The 19,396-nt window shown below is 35.5% G+C and overlaps 1 protein-coding gene across 1 annotated transcript in view; it reads left to right on the top strand.

Annotated features, from left to right (window-relative positions):
- TRAPPC12 (trafficking protein particle complex subunit 12) overlaps positions 1–19,396 on the top strand; it is a 146,436-nt gene that overhangs the window by 57,966 nt on the left and 69,074 nt on the right. Inside the window, exons 4-5 of the mRNA XM_043988185.1 lie at positions 3,261–3,374; positions 6,847–6,985. Coding sequence (XP_043844120.1) covers positions 3,261–3,374; positions 6,847–6,985 — 253 coding nt within the window. The remainder of the gene's footprint in view (positions 1–3,260; positions 3,375–6,846; positions 6,986–19,396) is intronic.

Genomic DNA, 19,396 nt, shown 5'->3' with positions numbered 1-19,396 from the left:
TGCCCATAGGGAGCTTTCGTTCTTTTGGGGAGAAGATAACATATATGCATAGGCATGATACAAGGTAAGGAGCAAGAAGCAGAAAAGTAATGGAGAGATATAATTTGTCGTGTATAGAAATCTTGAATAACAATTGAATCTTCTTTTACAATAGATCTGCTTTAAGAAGTGGATTCAATTTGCTAGGTTTTATATAACTGCATTCTTGCTGTGGCAGTAAAGAAGAAAAATAGTTGTTATATAAAATCCAAGAAAGATAAGAACTTATTCTGTTAACAATTTTATTTACTGCATAATCAAAATCATATCCCAGTTTGTATTTGTTTAAAAGAGTAAGCAGAAGGACCACACTGAGGGTCACAAAAGGTTAACATACACTGAAGCTAAAGATTTCCCACCACATACTAGGATATGGAAATAATTTCATTATTAATTACTTGTAATGGTATTCACCAAACAATGTGAACATCTATAGCAAGCATATACTAGAAAATGGAAGTTTTATTATTTTATTATTGTATTCAAGTATGACCCCCAAATTCTCCTCCGTATTGGCCCCCAAAGATCTGCCTGCCTAGTTACTTTTAAGATGAAGGAAGACTCAAACATTTTGGCCTTGAATATCAAAGAAATTAAAATGAAGCTAGAAAAAAAATTGCTCCAATAAAGTTAGATTTTAGTGTAAATTAAAGTAAGAAAAGATAAAATTTCTGCTTCTGTTTGTAAAAGTTATCTTTTATGAAATATCAGAGGGTTCTTTTGTGTGATTCGTGAATCTATTAAAAGAACCACAGTAAATAGTCTATGAAGGAATTATAGAAAGACACAGACAAGAAATACCAAGAATTAGAAGGTGTGGATGGCTTTTGTTCTTTACCAGTGGAGAGAATCCCTATACTGATGGATCTGTGAAAGAATTCAGAGTATCTTCCTTCAAAAAAAACTTGACTCAGGGAATTACTAAAATCTTTCATTTCCATTACATTGAACCCTTATTAACTTGTCCTATAATCACAGAGTTGGAACAGATCTTTCTAGTCCAACCCATACCTGAACTTTTATGTCCTCTGTAATAGCCCCTGCAAGTGATCATCGACCTCTACTTAAATATCTCTAGTGAAGATTGACCTGGTTCATCCTGAGGCACTCATTCCATTTTTAGACAACTCCAGTTTTAGGGTTTTCCCTTATATCCAGCCATGATCTCCCTTAAGATGATCATGATCTTTTCTTAAGCATCTTCCCTTTGCTCTTAGTTCTCTCTCCAGGGCAAAATGGAATAAGACTAATGCTGCTCTTACACATAACACCTTTCACTTCCTTCCTAAGTCTTCCCCTTTTCCTGGTTAAACATCCCCCTTTCTTTCAGCTGATTCTCATATGGCGTAGTCTCCAGTTCCTCACAATCCTTGCTGCTTTCCTGTAGGTATAATACAGCTTGTCAGTATCCTTCCTAAAGTATAGCTACACAGAAATGAACACAGTACTCTAGATATGATCTGACCACGTCAGCATATGGAAGGACCAAACTATCTTGTCTAGATACTACACCCTTCTTAATGCAGACTAAAGTCATGTTAGCTTTTTTTGGCTTCTCATATCATATTTTTGACTCATCTTCAGCTTGCAGTCACTAAAAACCCCTTATCAGATCACAGATGTAGAGGTGGAAAGGACCTCAAAAGTAAACTGGTCCCTTCTTCAAGTTTACAAATGAGTAAACTGAGACCCAGAGAGCTTACTTGTTTATTGTCACATAAGTAGTAAGAGAACCAGTATTTGAACCCAGGTCCTCTGACTTCAAATCCAGAACTTTCTACTTTATCTTGTAATACAAGTTTTTGTTTGGCGACACCTCTCCCATCTTATAATTAAGAAGTTGATTTTTTTTAAACTGTTGTATGACTTTATCCATATAAAAATTTATCTTGCCTAGTATTCTTAGTTTGCTATCTAACATGTCAATTGTTCCTCCTAGCATCATGTTATCTTTACATTTTTAAAACATGCTATCTATTCTTTGACCAAGTTATAGGTTAAAACATAGGCAAGTCACTTAACTTTTCAGTACTCAAGGCAGCTCCCTTAAAGTGCTGACCTGCATTAGTAGCATTTCCTCATTTGGGGGTTACATATATAAATGAAATTGTAGGTTCTGTCCTTATTCCTTTTAATTACTTACTCTCATTATTCTTTTTTAAATGTTTTCTGTTTAGTTCATTTGGTTAGCATTTCAGACAAAGAACAGTTGTATGTATTTGTATGTGTTTTTCCTACACAATAGACATTGAAGATTTCTTCTTGACCAATCTACTTTATAACAATATATTTACCTTCATTTAAGAGGATGAATTAAAGAACAGTAAAATAAAGTACTTATCATTATAATTTTAAAATCACTAATTCAAATTAATGATTGATATATATCACTAGAATTAGTAAACACTATAAATTGCAGTATGTTTCAAGTACAGTTTTAGTATTTTCAAGTTCAGTATACATAGCAACTCAAAGCCTGATAAAATATTTCCCAATATTAGGACTACTTTAATGAATATTTAATGATGTTTTAAATATGGTAAGTTTTATATAAATGAATACTTATAAAGTATTTGATAATAATCAAGTCATTATTTATGTTCTCTTAAGTAGTTTAAATGTTCCCCTCTTCAATTTAGTTCATTTATGTGCCTAGATTATTCTCCATATAGCAATGATAATTTTCTTAAATCTCAGATTCTTGAAGCATCAAGTGAAGTATTTGAGTAGATATGAGCCTTTATTTGTGAAAAAAGACTTTAGTATCTGACATTAAAAATAAGGCCATTTATCTCTGGTCATTTCTACAGCTTTTACACATATAAAAAGTTAGGGATGCTCAACATATTTTAATATCAGTTTGTTTTAAATGGCCAAAACATATACAATAAAAGTAGATATTCTTATATTGTCACTAAAATGAAAGAATGAAATTAGAAAATCTTTTTCATAAGGAGTGTATGCTTATTATTTGTATAGACTTTATTATTTTAGTGATCTGATCATCTTAAATTGTATCTCATGCTTGGCTTCTCTTATTGCCTAATTACACGTGCAGCTTTGACAAATGGCATTCTCTGTTTTACTGGCCAGCTTTACTGACCTTGTCATCATTACTAATGGCTATATGCAGGAGCTTCAAGCAAAGTAAGCAGCTGTGCATTTCAGTGACTTCATTTGTTTGTTACTTATTCCACTTTTTTTTTTTTTTTAATAAACAGAACAGCAAAAACTGGAGGGCAGCAGTTGACCTGTGTGGACGACTTCTTACAGCCCATGGCCAAGGCTATGGCAAAAGTGGGCTACCTACCAGTCACACAACAGACTCTCTTCAGGTACAGCCTCCATTGGTTTGTTCTACTGTTTCTCTTTGAAAGTTATGTCACTGGGAAAGTGGAGCTGGGGGAATATTAGGAGTTTGGGTCACAGAAGTAACAATTATAGTGCTTATATACCTCCAGAATGTAATGCCATATTACCACAACTACTTAGAAATTCTTTTGAATTCTTGTAACTATTGAAATTTTAGTGAATGATTTACATTACCACCTTGTTCAAAGTACCATAATAACTTCTAAAAGAAAGTGATACCTGGAGTTTCTGCAGCAGGATTATAGCATATACCTAGTATAGATAGGTGACCATTATAATTCATCCTTTCAGTGAATTTGTCATTTCATCAGTGTGGGGAGTTCCTTTTATGACTTTAAATCAGAACCCATCTGTGTCCCTTATCTTTTGCAGTTCTTGTCCATGTCTTTACATAAGTCTATTCAACACACTGGAAGTCTTCCTTTAGTACTTTTAATATCTGCATAATTATGAAAAAGAAAGATCCTCCCATTTTGAATGCCATGAATTAATATGGAGTTTGCTACTTATTTTCTTATTTAGGTTTATTACTATTTTATTGTCCAGTTGTGATTAGCATGAAAAGGATTTTACCCAAAGAGCAAAACATGAATAAGATATATTTATCACCACATAATATTATTGGTCCAAATATAAGACCTACTTTTTCCCCAAAACTACTTTGTATAAAATTCCAAAGGGAGTCTATTGGGGCACTGTTAGAGTCCTCCAACTCAAAGAGTTCACACTTTGTCCCAGAGGTTATTAAATGAAGTAAATTCTATTCCCATTTACAAATACATTACATAGGATAGACAGGGATAGTGGATTACATAGAGGAATGGGATTTATAATGTTAAGGGCTAAAATTCTAGCTAAACTGTCTAAAATATTTAATGAGTGGTTGCCAAAAAATTATAAGCTTTAGCAAGAGTTAGACTTTTAAGCGTTTATTAAGGAGAATAAGAATTTGGTAAAGAGAGAGAGAAAGGCCTAGATCCCTATCTATTAAAGGGAGAGCACATTTCTAGCTCTGCTCTCCACTAGAGTCCTAAGGAAAAAGCCGCGAGACTGAGCACCAGTCTCTTCCTTCCTCCTCCCACTAGCCCGCGTCACTTCCTGACGCCAAAGAAAAGACTCCTGGTCTTGCCCTCAAAGACCTTCGCTTCATGGGCAGAACTCTTCTACAGTAAGTCTCCAGCAGGTGGTGTCATTCCAATCGTTACAATAACCTTTATAACTAGCCCAAGAATAGAGCAAAAAAAATATGAGAGGACAATTGAGAGTAAACAGACTATCAAACTCTTCCTCAACCATGAAAGCTTTTTAATGTTTTAGAGCCCAAGTTTTCTCTTTTTCCAAAATGAGGTAGTGATGGGGATCTTTGAATTGATGCAGGTATTGATTGCCATCCTGGCCTTTGTACCTAGAGAGTCTTTATTGTACCTGGGACAGGAAGACAGAGATTGGGTGTGGGTAGTAGTGTAATTAGGGAGAAAATAGGAAGGATCTGTCTAGACTATGGTGGAATTGACAAGGTGAAAGTTACAGAGAAAGATGATACTAGAAGGAAAAGGAGAAGTGGGAAATGGTGGAAATACCATCTCTTTTACCACATCATACATCATACATGGATATTTCTGTGATACATGTGTCATGGTATGTACTGGACATGACTCTAAAATGAGTTTTGAAGGAAACGGTGGTTAACAATGAGTCACCCACTTGTATAATATGAAATGCTTACTTTGAGGGGAAAAACAATAGATTTCTCCCAAATAAGTCCAATTTTTTTTTTTAAGTGAGGCAATTGGGTTTAAGTGATTTGCCCAGGGTCACACAGCTAGTAAGTCTTAAGTGTCTGAGGCCGGATTTGAACTCAGGTACTCCTGATGCCAGGGCCAGTGCTCTATCCATTGCGCCACCTAGCTGCCCCTAAGTCCAGTTTTTAAACTTGGTCATTTTGTATAACTTTTTCAGAGTATATATGTGTATGTGTGTATGCATATGTGTGAATATATATATATATACACACACACACACACGCACACACACACACACAGACAAATCAGTAGATAGGCAGACATATAGATTTTTTTTTTTCTATTTTGAATGAGGCCTAGATTTAGAACAATATTTATTGAGCAACATGAAAGATATACAAGTCTTTGCTCTCAAAGAAATTGCCATGTATGGGATAGAAAAGACAAGATCAATATCATTACCCTTTATAGTTTACAAAATGCTTTCTTCACAATCCTATGAGGCACAAGTAGCATAAGTATTATTCCCAATTTTTTAAATGAGGAATCTAAAATTTTATAGAGGTTGTGAGTTGCCTACAGTTATACACCTAGAAAGTGATAACCTCAGACTCAAAATCATGTCTCTGACTCAAATCTAGTACTCAGTCTACTGAACAAGTGTGTGGTGGTACTGGGGGGAGAGGGGAGGATTGGAAAATGTTGAATTAATTCAGGAAAGTTCCCTGGGTAAGTTGGACCTTGGATAGAAGGATAGCAATTGAAGGGGGAAATTGGAATGATATTGTGGGCGAAACAGAAAGTTTTTTATCTATATTTGAAAGAACTGGTCCAAAGACTCAAAGGCAAGACAGTCAGTACCATCCACAAGAAAAACCTAAAAAGAACTGATTAATTTAAACGATGCATGGGGGTTAAGATTTATTAGATTAATGCAGATAGGCAAGTGTTCAGGTAATCAATATTAAATACTCTGAACTTTATTAAACCAATTTTTATATCAGTGATCTAGCAAACATGCCATTTTGAAGTTTTTGACACTTTTTTTTTGGGGTGAGGCAATTGGGGTTAAGTGACTTGCCCAGGGTCACACAGCTAGTAAGTGTTAAGTGTCTGAGGCCAGATTTGAACTCAGGTCCTCCTGAATCCAGGGCCGGTGCTCTATCCACTGCGCCACCTAGCTGCCCCGACACTTTTTAATATAAAATGTTAGTTTAGAAAAAACATGGAGATTTAAAGATGACCATTTTGCAATCTTTGATGAAAAACACATAGGAAATATTTATAAATGAAATTCAAACTTTTTACAAATTATCTACTTTGTAGATTATTGGTAGCAGTTTTTAAATATCAAATTGATTTTCTCCTGCCCATCCAAGCATGCTCCTGAGCCACTTACCCTAGGTATGTACCCAGGAAATGCAAAATAATGCCCATATTGCCTCAGTAAAACATAATTTAAAAAAAAAAAAGAAAGAATGAGACATAAGAATATGACTATCACCTCACTAAAATAACCAATTCTACACAACTAATAAAACTTAAATTTCTTTCTTAAAAAGTTATATTTGTGTTCTCAGTATGTGTAAAGTGCTTTCATGGAGTGTTTAACTAAATCTTTTAGAAAAGAGGAATTTAAAAATTTTATCTATGAGATATTTACTTTGCATCTCCACACTCTCTTCTTATTTAGCTCTGGTTCGTGAGGCTAGCCCTGTTAGTGAAGCTGAGCCTTTTCCAGAATGCTGAAATGGAATTTGAGCCTTTTGGGAATCTGGACCAGCCTGATCTTTATTATGAGTACTACCCTCATGTGTATCCTGGGCGAAGGGGTAAGGCAGATTCCTACTGAACTATGACTATAAAGGGACTTTGCTTTGAATTTTTAAAAGACTAACAGATTTTTCTCCTTGAAGTTTTCATAACTTCACTAACTTCATAAAATAAAATGAGTACAATTGACCCACCTTACTTATGTAGAAAATTTTTTCACTGACCAGTTTTAAGTAGGACAAAGATAGCATATGGTTTGAAATAGGAAGTGAAAGAAACTATATGCAGAAGGACTAGCTATCCGGACTGTTGTCAAACTAGAGCCATGAGGCCACAGAGAAGAAAGAAGGGATCAAATCCAAAAGATATTATAGAGGAAGACACAACATGACTTCGCACAAATGTAATATGAACAAAAGAGAGAACAGAGTCAAAAATAAGAAGTCGGTATTCTTGAAATCTTAAGATGTATTTGTCATTGGCAGTGATAGGGACATTGGGAAGGTGTGCCCATTTAGGGTAAATAATGATGTACTTGCAGCAAGGAAAATGACAAGTCAAAACCATCAACATAAATTTAGAAATAATTTACATGCAAGTAGCAACTGAAATCACAATAGTGGGTAAGCCATCCAAGGCATGTTCAGAGGAAGCAGAGCAGAGGTACAGTCATTATAGATACTAGTAGCTAAAGAACAGAAAGAAGGAAGAGAAGCCATCAAGAGAATGAAAATGTTTAGGGGGTTGAAGAGAACTAATAGTTATTATATCATATATATAAAAGCATTTATTAAGTGTCTGCTATATGCCACAGTGCTTAGTGCTTTACAAATATGATCTCAATGGATTATAAACCCCTTTCACATGCATTACCTCCTCTGATCTTCCCAACTCTCTGCAAAGGTTAACAAAGGTATTATCATTTTCATTTGATAAATGCCAGAAACAGATAGGTAGATCTTATGGGCAAAAAATTTAACCATGATATATATAATGGAATCCCAGTTAAAAAGAACTTCAGAGGGGCAGCTAGGTGGTGAAGTGGATAAAGCATCAACCCTGGATTCAGGAGGACCTGAGTTCAAATCCAGCCTCAGACACTTGACACTTACTAGCTGTGTGAGCCTGGGCAAGTCACTTACTCCCATTGCCCCACCAAAAAAACAAAACAAAACAAAAAAAACCCACTTCAGAGTTCATCCAGCACTACCACATATCTAGCCTTTCTTTTTTTTGGGGGGGGGGGGGGAAGGGCAATGAGGGTTAAGTGACTTGCCCAGGGTCACACAGCTAGTAAGTGTCAAGTGTCTGAGACTGGATTTGAACTCAGGTCCTCCTGAATCCAAGGCCGGTGTTTATCCACTGCGCCACCTAGCTGCCCCTAGTCTTTCTTAAATACTTACAGTGAAAGGCACCTCCACCAGCTCCCAAAGCAGTGCATGCTACTTGTGTATAAATCTAATGGTTAGTAAGTTTTCCTTCCATTGATTGTTTGTTTCTTTGCAACTTTCTTCATTTTTACTTCTAGTTATGTCTTCCAGAGCCAAGCAGAATAAGTCTCTTCTCTCTACCATATGAAAACCTGAAAATCATTTAAGACAGCTATGTGTTCTCCCTAAAGTCTTATCTTCTCTAGGAACATCCACAGTCCCTTCATTTGATCTACATATGCCATGGCCTCGAGGCCCTTCACCATCCTGGTTATTCACCTCTGGATATTCTCTATCTTCTCAATGTCCTTCCTTAAATGTGACACTGAGAACTGAATAAAATAGTTCAGATGTGGTCTCATTGGACCAAGAACACCCTGGGACTGTCACCTCCCCCATCTGGTAGACTACCTTTCACAGTAGCCAAACAAAGGTTAGAGTTACCTGTGAAGAAGCAAAGAAATGCTCCCCAGGCATGTGGCATCACATGTCTCCTGCCAGCCTACACCATTTGTTATTTTCTGAATGATATATAATGATTCTTTCTGTGGAATCAGAAGGGAATATTAAGGAGAACTGCTATTACCCAAAGTAGATACATTCTCTCCCTCCTTCCCCTAATAACCCCATCCCCAACCTCTGCCTCTCACGTGTTTATATGGCAGTACAGAAATGACAAAGTCAGGAAATGTGTACATTAATGGGAAAATTTAGGTTCACCTTGATCATTCCTTCATGTTTCTGAGAAATGAAACAGCTAAGATAAACTGGTAAGTTTAAGTAGGTTTTCTGAAATATTAATATTATCTCCTTATTCAACTTTACTTGGCAGAGGTGTGGGGACAGAGAAGTCCCTCATTTTATATAAACATGCAGATATCCAGGATTCTATTATAACTGAGATCAGCCAAATATATCTCAATACTCTTCTCAAATGTTTGCATTCAAATAAAGTGTGAACTCTTGTCATAAAGAATATTATTTTAATCATACCCTTTCTCTAGGAATAAGATTATTAAGTTGACTGAATCTATCCTCTCTCAGCTGTCATTATTCCCAATTTTGCTCTCCATACCCATTTTCCTAGCCTTTTTCTATATTAAGACTTGATATATAAAATCAAAGTGATGCACTAGATTTTCACTTATGCAAGGGATAATTATCTAATTTATGGATTAGCCAATACCTTTAATTCTCATTATATTTTTGCTTATTATCTACCTTTGGTCACTTGAGATTCATTCATAATGAAGTATACTCACCTATTTCCAAATAGTGAAATTATGACTACTTCAAAACAGTAGAAAAAATTAATTTTGCTTTCTTTGCGTAGCTTTAATAAAAGAGTAATTTAATGAAAGGTTAAAATGATTGGCTGCGGTGAAGTTTTAAGATTGCCATCTATTTACCAGATTTTATATAGTTGGTCTTCCTCATTATTTTGCCTAATCAAGGAGGTGCCTTATGTAATGTAATTTATGTGCATTATGTCATGTAACTATTGGGGATTTTACCAGGCCCTTCAAGCCCTCAGGCAAAACAACAGTCCTTCCATTCTTCTTCCTGCATTCCTATGTCACCACCTCAATGGTATGTAGATAGAACTAATAGAGAAAGAACTATTTCTTGGTACCCATTTCTTTATATCCCCAACTAATCTGGCTCCAAATTTCAAATTCATCTTCATACTTAATTGCTATATGACTGTGGACAAGTCACTTAAATTCTGTCTAACTTAGTTTTCTGATCTGTAAAGTAGGGATAATAATAGTAACTATCTCCCAGGGTTATTATGAAGATAAAATAAGCTAATATTTGTAAAGCACTCTGCAAACTTTAAAGTACTATATAAATGCTGCTGTTATTGTTATTAGTACTACTATTGATAATAATCTAAAACCTTTTTTTTTTGGTTCAGTGATGGTAAATATGTACGCATTTATAGTACATAAAGGCTTATCTTAATATCATTGACCTATAAGTTCCCTAATGATGCTTGGGCAGCTAAGTAGATAGAGTGCCAAGCCTGAGGGAAGGCTCAACTTTCTGAGTTCAGATGCGGCCTTAGATACTAGTTGTCTTACACTGGGAAAGTCACTTAACCCTGTTTGCCTCAGTTTCCCATCTGTAAAATGAAATGGAGAAGGAAGTGGCAAACCATTATAGTATCTTTGCGAAAAAGAAAAAAAAAAGCCCCAAATGGGGTCATGAAGAGTCAGACACGACTGAAAAATGACTCAACAACAATGCTTACATTTGCTATAAATGCTCTGAGTTTTTAACCCCATTGAGATCTCTGCAAATTAAAAATTCAGAATTTTGCAAATATTTAGACCACTTTTTGTAAATATAATAGTTATTTGTATGGTAGGGTAGACATTTCCAAGATTACTTAAGGCTGAAACTACCAACCCCTTCTTGATCTAACATCTTCCCACTCAGGGACAATTGATATACTGTAATTTGAGAATGATATGGTGGGGGGCAGATTCTGGGGTCCAGTAATTCACTATGCCAGTGTTTTACCTATTGCCTTACATATAGTGGCTACTCTGTAAATTCTTATTAATTTAAACAACAGTGCACCATATTTGTCAGCACTGAAATCCAATCTTTATGAAAAGGAAACTTATAAATATGATGAAGGAATAGCTTTAAAGGGGGAAGTCAAAAGTCCTGAGTTAAAGAAGAGAAGTGCCTTTTTTTAATATGTTGAAGAATTTTTTTCCTAAGGGTGTGCAGATCAGAAAACATGCTTTTGATTCTGCCTGAAACTAAATTACATTGGGATATGGATAAAGAGAAGATAGTAGCTATGCATCATTAAGCAGCTAATTTAAATTGTGAAATAAACATAAATCATACATATATTTTAGTGAAAGTATATTAACATTCATCCACAATAATATGCTGGATGTTTACTAATTTTTCTTCTCATTTTGTGGTGTAACAAGCATAAACGTAAGATTTTGATTCATTTATTTCATTTCAGTTCACAATATATTAGCAAAGCAAGTCATTAAAATGTACTTTCAGAAAAGACTATAGCAACACAAACAAATAAATTACTTTTATGAATGAGCTTTAATACATTTTATTTAAATATTGTGCATAATTTTACCCATTCAAAATATTCATAACAAGAAATATAATAAATCATATCTTACAATCATGTGATTTTCCTTGTTGTACAGCCAAAAAAGAACCAGTGTTATGATATTATCTGTCCCTCTGACATTTCTAGCAATTTTATATAGTTGCTTCTGACATACTTCTGGCAGTTGGGAAATAAAAGCTACAATAAGTTTTTCTTCTAGCTCCCTATGAGTGGTGGGTGTCTTTTTTTGTTCCTCTCTTCCGCTTGAAGGATTGGTTGATAAGGCAGGACCAGTTCAAGACAGAGACTTTAACTTTGCTTTGAACTTGGACAAAAGTACTATTTTTGTTTTGGGTTTTTTGTTTTTTTTTTTTCCAATTCTGTATTCTAGTGACTTCTAATGATCTTGGCCCTGGATTCAAACCTTGTTGGGCCTTAGTTTTTCTCATTCATAAAATTAAGGTAATTAAAACTAAATTATGACTAGCATCCCTTCCTGCTCTATATTCTATGACTCTGTGGTGGGAGGATTTAGTGAGAGGAAAAGCTAGAGTGGTATTAGGTCCTTTATGGCATGGGACCCAGTTTCTTTTCTCCTCCTTTCTCTGGCCCTTTCTTCTTTCCCTTTTTTTCCTTGTCCCCTTCCCTTCTTAAACTTTAGGTCTCCCAGTGATACTTTGAGTAATAGGTTGGTGTAATATCATCTTGGTTTTTGCATCTTATTCTAGTTTATATACCGAAGATCATGGAATTGGGGTAATTTAGACACTAAGATGTCATAAACTTTAAGTTTATTGAACCCAGAAAACATTTAAAAAGAATATTTTATCATATTTATTTGACCCTTCATATTTAAACTTAACAAGTGATGTTTTTTTACCTATAACTGTTCTAGCACTTAAGAAAATCCAGAAAATTAGTCTTGGCTACACTGGTATGGGATAGGCAGGTGGCATAGTGGATAGAGTGCTGGGCCTGGAGTCAGAATACTCAAATCCCTGAGTTCAAATCTGGCCTCACTTACTAGCTCTGTGACCTTGGGCAAGTCACTCAATCCTGTTTTCCTCAGTTCTTCATCTGTAAGGTGATCTGGAAAAGGAAATGCCAAACCATTCTAGTATCTCTGCCAAGAAAACCCTAAATGGGCTCAACAAAGAGTGTCAGACATGACTTAAAATGACTGAACTTGGAGAAGCTGTGGAAAAATTGGAACACTAATGCATTGTTGGTGGGAGTTATGAAGTGATCCAACCATTTGGAGAGCAATTTGGAACTATGCCCAAAGGGCTATGGTACTGTACATACCCTTTGACCCAGTAATACCATTATTAAGTCTTTTTCCCAAAGAGATCATAAAAAAAGGAAAAGGACCCACATGTACAAAAATATTTATAGCTGCTCTCTTTGTGGTGGCAAAGAATCAGAAATTGGGGAATGGCTGAACAAGTTGTGGTATATGAATGTAATGGAATACTATTGTGCTGTAAGAAATGATGAGCAGGCAGATTTCAGAAAAACCTGGAAAGACTTAAGGGGACTGATGCTGAGTGAAGTGAGCAGAACCAGGAGAACAGTGTACATAGTAACAGCAACATTGTGTGATGATCAACTGTGATAGGCTTAGCTCTTCTCAGCAGTGCAGTGATCCAAGACAATTCCAAAGAACTCATGATGGAAAGCATTCTCCACATCCAGAAAAAAGAACTCTGGATTCTGAATACAGATTGAACCATACTGTTTCTACTTTTGTTTTTGTTTTTTCTTTTTTTGAGGTTTTTCCCTTTTGTTCTAATTCTTCTTTCACAACATGACTAATGTAAAAATATGTTTAATGTGATTGTACATATATAACCTATATCAAATTGCTTTCTGTCTTGGGGAAGGAGGAGGGAAGGAAGGTGTGGACAAAAATTTGGAACTAGAAATCTTATGCAGGGGGCAGCTAAGTGGCACAGTGGCTGGATCACGGCCCAGGATTCAAGAGAATCTGAGTTCAAATTGGGCCTCAGACACTTGACACTTACTAGCTGTGTGACCTTGGGCAAGTCACTTAACCCTCATTGACACACACAAAAAAAAAAGAAAGAAAAAGAAGAAAAAGAAAAGAAATCTTATGAAAACAAATGTTGAAAACTTTACATGTAACTGGAAAATAATAAAATACTTTTGTGATTTAAAAAAAGTGACTGAACAACAACAACACGCCGATAGAGAATATCAAAACAAGAGTTAAGATAGCTTCTAGAAAACTCTGTCAGACTTCTGGATATTCAACTTTCAATATGCTATATTGGGATGGCATACATTTATGAAGGAAAACAGGAAAAATTGACAAATTGGTTTTTAAGTTTTAATTTTTGTTCCTCTTTTTTACTTTGAAACAGAAGTTCTTTGTGAATTACTTTTAAATGTACAACCAGAAACTGATTTTAATTGAGCTCAGAAGATATCACAGTTCTGTCATTCAGATTTCATTTTACAATATAAGTTCATTTTATGTATCTTAAAATAATCACTTGTTTATATAAATAGTTACAAAATGTTTTCACATAAATGATCTTTTTTGATTCTCAAAATACTATGGAGTGAGTAGTGCAAATATTACTCCCTTTTTTACAAGTAAGGAAAATGAAAGCCATAAGAGATCACATGACTTGCCCAGGGTTTCACAAACTATTCTATTCTTTGGCTCCAAGTTCAAAATTCTAGATAGATGGAAAAGGTAGATTTACGAGATAATAGTTATCAGTGTCTTCTCTGTTTTTGTTTTGTGCTAATAATAATGTTGACAATTCTATGCACCTATTTGATATCTTCCCCTTCAAATGCCTTAAGAAACCATTCCTCAGTACCCTCAAAATTGAGTTACCACTAGCATTGACTTCTTTTGTGAATACTTCACTATTTATGTGTACTTAAGCTATTTTTCCCACTTTTGCTTTCTTTACTACTATTTCTGTCTCAGTGAAAGCTAGATGAATCACTGTTTCTATCAGAAAATCACAAATATGTGTATATTTATTAACAACTATTAAAGGCTTCTCATCTAATAAAATGAACCTAAATTTTTCTTTTATTTTCATTCTTTTTCATCTCCTTTGAATTTATTCATACAGTCTGATTCTTTTTTAATTCAAAAACTTTGTTGATTTCTAGTTCATTTCTCTTTAATTTTTCTGTGGTGGCAGAAACACTGCCAGGAACTATATAAATAAACTTTGTAGGACAGATTTAATTTGTGTAACCCTTGCTCTGATACAACTCTCCCAATTCTCACACCCATTGATGAGTCAGGTCAGTTGAGCCTTTGCTACTACATCTCCCCTCAGAGTTCTCTAGGGGTAACCCTGAGGAGAGTGGAAAGAGGTGCTAAATTTCTGATGCTATAGCTCATGAGCCTCCATGAAAAGGAAAGGTCATGAGCTTTTTCCTTCCCTGATTATCCATTGCTATCATTTAGTCAGCCAGATGATTAGCTTTTAGAGCATATTTACTAAAGTGGTCTAGTAAGAAAAGTTGATATAAAACATCCTCCCAAAAAAGTCTGTGACAAAATCTCCCGTGACAAAATCTACAAATACATACAGCATCCAGAGGAAAGTAGGCTCAAGTTTAGGGAACACATGTGGCAAAGAGATAACTCGCAGCTCTTAGAAATCCTTTTGCTGGAGCCTCCAAAATGTTCCCTTAGGTATGGTATACTTCCCCTCCCCCCAAGGAGTTAGGTGCAAAGCCTTGAATCCACTTTCCTTGTCTCAGTTTGACTGTCGGTCTTTGGCTCCCAGTTTAGACACTGCCATCAGTTATTCCAGGTGCACTGCTAGAATACCAGTGTGAAGATGGAAAATCCAAAATACTTTAGTCCTCCTGAGTGTGAGGTCCTCTTTCATTCAAAGGGGATAATGATAGAGTACCTCAGCCTCCCTATCTGCCCCCCCCCCAAGTTTTTTGTTTTGTTTTGTTTTTGTTTTCCAGTGGTTTAGCCAGAACACTTTCATCTGGCTTGCTGCTTGCTCAAGTCTCTGATTCCAGGTAGTTTTCTCTCAACCAAGTCCCTCAACCAAACCAGACTTCCTGTGGGCTAGTATCCAGGCCTTGTTCAAACATAGAGAACAATATAAATATGTTCTCACATAATAAAAATATGAAGTGTAGTGTCTTATCTATCACTTTAAGTGGGGTGATATGATTCGATTGATTGATTTACTCAATTGACCCTCTTCCTTACATTTAATTTCTAAAAGATAATAGCAATATTTATATAGTATACTTTTTTGTAAGACGAGTTCCCTTCTAGAAAATCATGGGCAATATAAATTACATTTCCTTACTAAATCTGACTTTCTCTTATAATATACCCTTGGAGGGCACAACACTTCATTACAAAACCTCCTAAAGGGAAGTTGTAGAGGTAGAGTGAAGCAGCTTTATGTTTTATCACACTAAGGTAAGGGTCTGTTCCTTGACATCAGAGATCTTACTTAGGTTCTTTGTGTAGTTATTGAGGTGAAACTGAATTTAATTTAAAAAAGAAAGCCATGTTAAAGCTGTTTTATGTAACTTTCTTTATGGTCTGAAATACCACTAGAAAGAGAATTGTGTCAGAGGAATTTTTAAATTTTTTTTGCTGAAAAGATTTCAAACCTAGAATTAATAAGTCCAGTCTTACACCTTTTCTCACTATTTGGTTTCATTTCTTTACTGTTTAGGAACATTGAACTTTTTCTTGTTTTGTCTAATTTTCATGTAATCATAAAATGTTATGGTTGGGATGGGCATGTGTGGTAATCCAATTCAGACCTGTCCCTGATACAAGAATCCTACCTACAACATTCACAGTAAGTGGTCATCAAGCAGCTGGTCATCTAGTGGCTGCTCAGACACTACCAGTCATAGGGAATCCTGTATCCATTTTCCAAAAGTTCTCATTATTAGAAAGCTCTTCCTTAGGCTGTCTTCCATTCTGCTTTCTTGTAACTTTCTCCCACTGGCTCTAATCCTAAATTCTGAAATTGCCTACTTTGAGTATATTTTCTTTCTTCTATTCAACAGCCCCCCAGCTCTTTGAAGGAAGTTATGTCTACTCCTAAGTTGTCTTCTCCAAGCTAAGCATCCTCAGTTCCTTCGATCATTTTTCTTATGCCAAACTTTCAAGTTCCCACTCCATCTTGTCTGCCTTCCTCTAGACACACATAAAATGTAGTCCCCAGGACTGAACACAACCAGACTATGATTTTCCTACTTCATTTCATTTAGTGCTGTGTCTAATTTTTTTCCTTCTTTGCTTTCACTATTTGAAATTTGAATGTTTGTGGGACCTTTTCAACAGCATTATATTAATAAACTAAAGCATATAAAATCGATCGTTTTGAATTCTTATTTTTTGTTATCTCTTCTTCTTTTTTTTTTTTTTTGGTGAGGCAATTGGGGTTAAGTGACTTGCCCAGGGTCACACAGCTAGTTAAGTGTTAAGTGTCTGAGGCCGGATTTGAACTCAGGTACTCCTGACTCCAGAGCCGGTGCTCTATCCACTGCGCCACCTAGCTGCCCCTGTTATCTCTTCTAAAAAGAATTAACAGTAAAAAGCCGTTAAGAGAGTTACTCCAATATCCTTACCCAAATGCTAACATAAACACAATTTAACTTTTTTTTGCTTGTCTTGCATCCAGATTTCCAGATTCAAGTCAGAAAAAAAATGAACATATTAAACAACTCTTGCTACAAATATGGGTTCTGAGTGCATGTGCTTTAGCTAGGTGAGATTTTCTTCTCAGTTTAGCTGCAAACTGGGGCAGCTAGGTGACGCAGTGGAAAAAGCACTAGCCTTGGATTCAGGAGGACCTGAGTTCAAATCCAGCCTCAGACACTTAACACTAGCTGTATGACTCTGGACAAGTCACTTAACGCCAGTTGCCTCACCCAAAAAAAAAATTAGCTGCAAACTGCTGTGGAGAGAATTAGTTGTTGGATACAGACTGCCAGATTTTGATGAATTAGGACTAGGGAGTGTTTGTTTACTTAATAAAAGATTATATGCAAAGACAGAAGATGCACAGTAATAATGAGGGCAAAAACTGTTTAATTTTTGCCTTTGTATCCGCAGCACCTTGCACAGTGCCTATATGGGCACTTAATAAATGTTTATTGCTTGATTTGATTGCATGTCATAGGTACTTAACAAATATTTTTAAGTAAATAAACGTTAGCATATTTGAATCTCATTTTTTAATGACAGCTTTACTTATTTTACCCCTTTTCATGATATTACCCTTATGAAAAGGGAGACTGTATGTAAGTAAAATGGTATTCATAATCAGAAAATTAGTGTTATTATGAATTATTTCACAACTTTTTCTTTTACCACCCAAAATTTTCAAAAGAAGTTGTTTGTTTTCCCTTGCAGTTTGATCTCTTCCCTAAAGGAGCTAAAGTTTGTTAGCTCATTGAGTTTAGCATTGGAAACAATATTAAGGGTCATCTTGCCCAACCCTTTCCTTTTATAGATGAGGAAACTAATTCTTAGAGAGAGAGAAATGACTTCCCCAAAGTTACTTGATGTAACTAATTGAGCCAGAATTTTACCCCAAGTCCAGTGTTTTTTCTGTTTCATTACACTTCCTATCCTTTTGTTAGCTATAGAGATTTCCAGACAGGACCTACTCTGATGACTTGTTTAACACAATTGGAGATTCTTAAACAATACTATTTGCTTAAAATAATAAAACGTTACTACTGTTGGACCTCTTCTGCTGCTTTTGCTATAGCACCCTGTTAAAATAATTAGCTTGTTGTAAGCCATGGACAATATAATGCCCCATTAACTGCTACTTTAGGGAGTTTACATTAGACCAAAAGTCAGGAGTACGATAATATTTTTTCTGAGCCCCCAGTTAGGGAAATTCCTAACATTTAGGCAGAAGTTTGACTCTGCCTTAATTTACATTTATATCTACATCTAGTTAACACTTAGCTTCTTAGCAAAATTCAAGTTACCAGAAATGTTTGGCTAAAGAAGCAACAGGGTATAATTATAGTGTTTGTTATTAGACAAGCACCAGGAGGGCAAATTGGGTAAAAAACATACTTTTTCTTGTTAACTTCTTATAGTTCTTAAGGATATGATTACATGAGAAGGAAATGGTTACATCTGGTGGTATCAGCTCAAGTCTTTTGCTCTAAGATTTTTTGCCTGCCACTACCAGGCCCTTAGAATAAAATGGCTTCCTCATTTTATATAAGGTCTAGGTGTATTAGCAAGTTTTCTCAGCCAATCAAAACACATTTTTTGTAAGTATCACTTAAATTCATCCAAGTACTTTTTAGACTTAGTCTAAAGCCTGTGACTGAGACTGATTAATTGATTTTTCTCACTTGGTTTCTATGGGGTGGAGTAACTTGACTGTTTACTCAGTCAACTCCCAGCCTGCAGAGACTTTCTTGTAGGATAGGTATGAAAGTAGCTTGTTACCATAATAATAGCTAGTATTTAGGCTAGCTAGATCAAATGTTGAAGCTGAAGCTTCAATGAAAAGATGGAAATCATTGGAAAAGACCCTGATGTTGAGAAAGATTGAAGGCAAAAGGAAAAGGAGATGGTAGAGCATAAGACGAATAGTGTCATGGAAACAATGGCATGCACTTGGACAGACTTTAAGAAATAGTGTAGGATAGAAGGGTCTGGCATCCTGTGGTCCATGCTATCACAAAGAGTTAGACATGATTGAACAAGTCAACAATAACAACAAAAGCTAATATTTATATAGCACTTTACCATGTGCTAGAGAGTATGCTAAGCTGTCGAGTGAATTACCCAAAGTCACACAGCTAGTAAGTGTATGAAGCAGTATTTGAACTTGAGTCTTTGTGACTCTGGCTATCCACAGCTGCCTAGTTGCCATTATCATGCCCCTGCCAAAGTATCTGCATCTTTTAGGTTCATCCCT

The sequence above is a fragment of the Dromiciops gliroides genome, chromosome 2 (genome assembly GCF_019393635.1).
Source record: "Dromiciops gliroides isolate mDroGli1 chromosome 2, mDroGli1.pri, whole genome shotgun sequence".
Taxonomy (NCBI): Eukaryota; Metazoa; Chordata; class Mammalia; order Microbiotheria; family Microbiotheriidae; genus Dromiciops; species Dromiciops gliroides.
Note: the sequence above shows the minus strand (reverse complement) of the source record. Positions and strands in the feature narration are given on the sequence as shown.